The sequence below is a fragment of the Syngnathus acus genome, chromosome 13 (genome assembly GCF_901709675.1).
Source record: "Syngnathus acus chromosome 13, fSynAcu1.2, whole genome shotgun sequence".
NCBI classification, from domain to species: Eukaryota; Metazoa; Chordata; class Actinopteri; order Syngnathiformes; family Syngnathidae; genus Syngnathus; species Syngnathus acus.
In genome coordinates, this window is record NC_051098.1 from 10,482,540 (window position 1) to 10,485,755 (window position 3,216).

The window sequence follows — 3,216 nt, forward strand, 5'->3', positions numbered from 1 at the left end:
TAGTCTGTCCCTCTTTTCATCAGCGAGTCTCTTTGAGGATTATCTTCGGAGACGCCTCTGGGACGCATTTGGAGACGAGAGCCGCTGCAGAGACATTCCCAGAGAGAGAAATCAGCAAAACAAGACATGAGCGCTCACTTGTGACATATTAATTCTCTCATTCAACTCTGAAATATTCATCACAAGAGGCGGCGAAATTGTTTCCAAAACGACAACAAGCCAGGCGCTCGGAGTTGAACTGAAGTTTTACAAATTTATTATTTGTCATCCAAAAATAAAGTCGAGAGCCGGTGTTCTTACAAAAGGCACTTCATCTCTTTTTGAATAAATGCATCCAAACACAACATCCGGTGAGGGCAAAAAGATGAATTTAAATTAAATATATTTACAATAAATAAACATTTATACAGATTTATACATCTAATTGTGCTGCTTTGTAGAAGAAAAATCCCACAATCGCTTCTAACGGTCCACTACACGGAACAATATGGCAATACTGAACATGTCCCTTTTTGCAAACCATCTTGACCAGCCCCCCCCCTCCCCTCAGGTGTCTTTTTAGCAGCTCCTTATGCGTGCATGCGGGTGTCAGACATGAGTGGGAGTGTCTGCATGCAGTTCCGTCTTGGCCATGTGCAGGACCACGGCGGGCGATTTGTAATGGCAGTGGGTGCTGCTGCAGCTGACTCCGCTGCAGGGCTTCCTGCTGCTAGTCCTGTCCGCCAGCTTCCTGCTGCACAGACCCTGCCACGTCTGCAAGGTCTTGGAGCTCCACACCCACACACCGCTGGTGATGCCCACCACCAGAGACATGAAGATCTTCAGCATGAAGATAGCCACGGTGGGCACGGAGTCCTGCAGGGAGCAATCGCCGGCGTGGCCGTTGAAGGAGCCGCACGTGGCTTTCCTCCCTCTCAGCTTCCAGTAGTCCATGTTGAGCCTCTCGTAGAAGTAGCAGACGATGACGCACGTGGCGGGCACAGTGTAGAGGATGGAGTAGATGCCGATTTTCACCATGAGCTTCTCCAACTTCTCCGTGTTGGTGCCCTCAGTTTTCATCACCTTGCGGATGTGGAAGAGCGCTACGAAGCCGGTGAGGATGAAGGACGTGCCGATGACCAGGTAGCATGAGAGGGGGATGAGGACGAAGCCGGTGAGCGCCCCAGAGTCCATGCTGCCCACATAGCAGAGGCCCGTCAGCTCATCTCCGGCCACCTTCCTCATGGTGAGGATGATGATGGTTTTAAGAGCCGGGATGCCCCACGCCGCCATGTGAAAGTAGTTGCTGTGCGCCTCGATGGCTTCATGACCCCACTTCTTCCCCGCGGCCAGAAACCAGGTGAGGGTGAGGATGACCCACCAGATGGAGGAGGCCATGCCGAAGTAGTAGAGGATGAGGAAGACGATGGTGCACCCTGTGGATTCCAGACCTTCCTGGATGATGTACAGCTCGCCGTGCTCCCGGTCGCAGGCGATGTTCTCGGCGCCCGCCACGGAGCGGATGATGAAAGCCACTGAGTAGACGTTGTAGCACATGGAGAGGAAGATGATTGGCCTTTCCGGGTACTGGAAGCGGTGCGGCTCCAGTAGGAAAGTGAGCACGGTGAAAGCGGTGGATACAAAACACAGGATGGACCACACTGTCATCCAAATGAAGGCAAAGTCTTTGTCTCGCCTGGACCAGAACACGTCCACGGTAGGCGAGCAGCGCGGCGCACACGACTGACTCTTCTCCACAAACTGGAACTTATCGGGGTTCTCGCAGGAGCCGCTGCCGCCGCTCGAGGAGCGCCCGCCGCTGGTCCCTGCCTGTCGAGGGCGAGGGGGCACAGGGAGCATGCCCTCACCTTTCTTGCCCTCGGTTCTGGTCTCGTTCTCAGGGGCTTCCATGCACAGGGCGTTGGGATCGTTCCTGGTGGGCAGCTTGGAGCAGTCGAGCGAGTCCGGCCAGGTGTAGCTGAACTTCTTCATGATGGGGGCGCATCTCTCCCGCGCCTGCTCGCACATGGGTCTGCAGGCAGGGATGGAGGTGGACACTTTGTCAGTGCACATGGGTGCGTAGAGGGAGCACAGAAAGAAGCGGAGGTGCACGTCACAGCCGTAAGCCACCAGAGGGGCAAACTCATTCAGCTTGATGGCAGCCTCCTTCTGGTCGTCATGGTCCATGAAGTTGGGCATGCGCGTCAGGTTGTAGCCGATGCCCTCGCACATGGGGATGGTGATGGGCTCGCACTTGGCCGGTCTTCCTCGCTCCAGCTCGTACGAGCCAATCTCGAAGCTGGAGCCAGAAATCACCAGCAGGCACCACAGAAAAATCGCCACCTTCAGCGGACAACCATCCATGCTCATCGTGGAGGTCAAAAATAGAGGTCGCTTCATATATACATTAAGATAGAAATGGGGCTGGAACAGTGTCAGAGCCTCGCTATTTCCCCATATCGAAAGCTGGAGTTACTCCGTTCAGCAAACACTTAAAATCACACAAAGTCTTCTGGCTGGGAATAAAAGTCCGTGATTTAAAAAAAGAAGAAGAAGCAAAACGATTCAAAAAAGCGGAGGGGGAGTCCTTCACATGACAGTCAGCTCCGCGAGAGGAGACGAAGGACAAGCGTACCGATCTTCGGTTGCTTGTGCTGCCGCTTCGAGGCTGCCGCACACTGAGACCGGAGAGCCGCGGTGGAGGGCTTGTGTCTGGGGGGGAAGGAGAGGGAGAGGTGGAGGGGAGAGGAGAGGAGGGGGCGTGAGTCGTTGCGTGCCTCTCACGTTTCAGCGGAGGCACCCCACGCGGGGGAAGACTGCACAGATGGCGGGGGACGCTCAAATACTTCTGGTGTGACAATACTGCATGCGCTCTCGCTAAATAAATATCTACATATATAAATATAATATCTGCAACTTAGTCTTCCTCTCTCTCTCTCTCTCTCTCTCTCTCTCTCTCTCTCTCTCTCTCTCTCTCTCTCTCTCTCTCTCTCTCTCTCTCTCTCTTTCTTTCTTAGAAATAAATTAAATTCTCTTTGTTTTATTCACCAGATGATAAGGACGTCTGAAAATAATTGCATAAAATCCAAATGAAAGCCACATAGTAGTAGCTACACAGTGAAGCTAGTCAGTATGGACAATTGTTTCCATCTAGTGGTTGAATATGCAGAGCATGCATATGTCACAGCTGTTGCAAGGAGCATTTGATCTTTTCTCAAACAGAGCTGGAACTCGAGA

The 3,216-nt window shown here is 52.8% G+C and overlaps 1 protein-coding gene across 1 annotated transcript; it reads right to left on the reverse strand.

Annotated features, from left to right (window-relative positions):
* Positions 1-233: 233 nt before the first annotated feature.
* fzd9b (frizzled class receptor 9b) lies at positions 234-2,679 on the reverse strand. The gene has a single exon (XM_037268084.1). It carries the CDS (start codon positions 2,377-2,379, stop codon positions 589-591), a length of 1,791 nt encoding a protein of 596 aa, XP_037123979.1. The 5' UTR covers positions 2,380-2,679; the 3' UTR covers positions 234-588.
* Between the last annotated feature and the right edge of the window lie 537 nt (positions 2,680-3,216).

What these genes read in the sequence shown, in the direction of transcription:
- fzd9b (XM_037268084.1), bottom strand. Translation starts at nt 2,379, where the DNA reads ATGAAGCGACCTCTATTTTTGACCTCCACGATGAGCATGGATGGTTGT.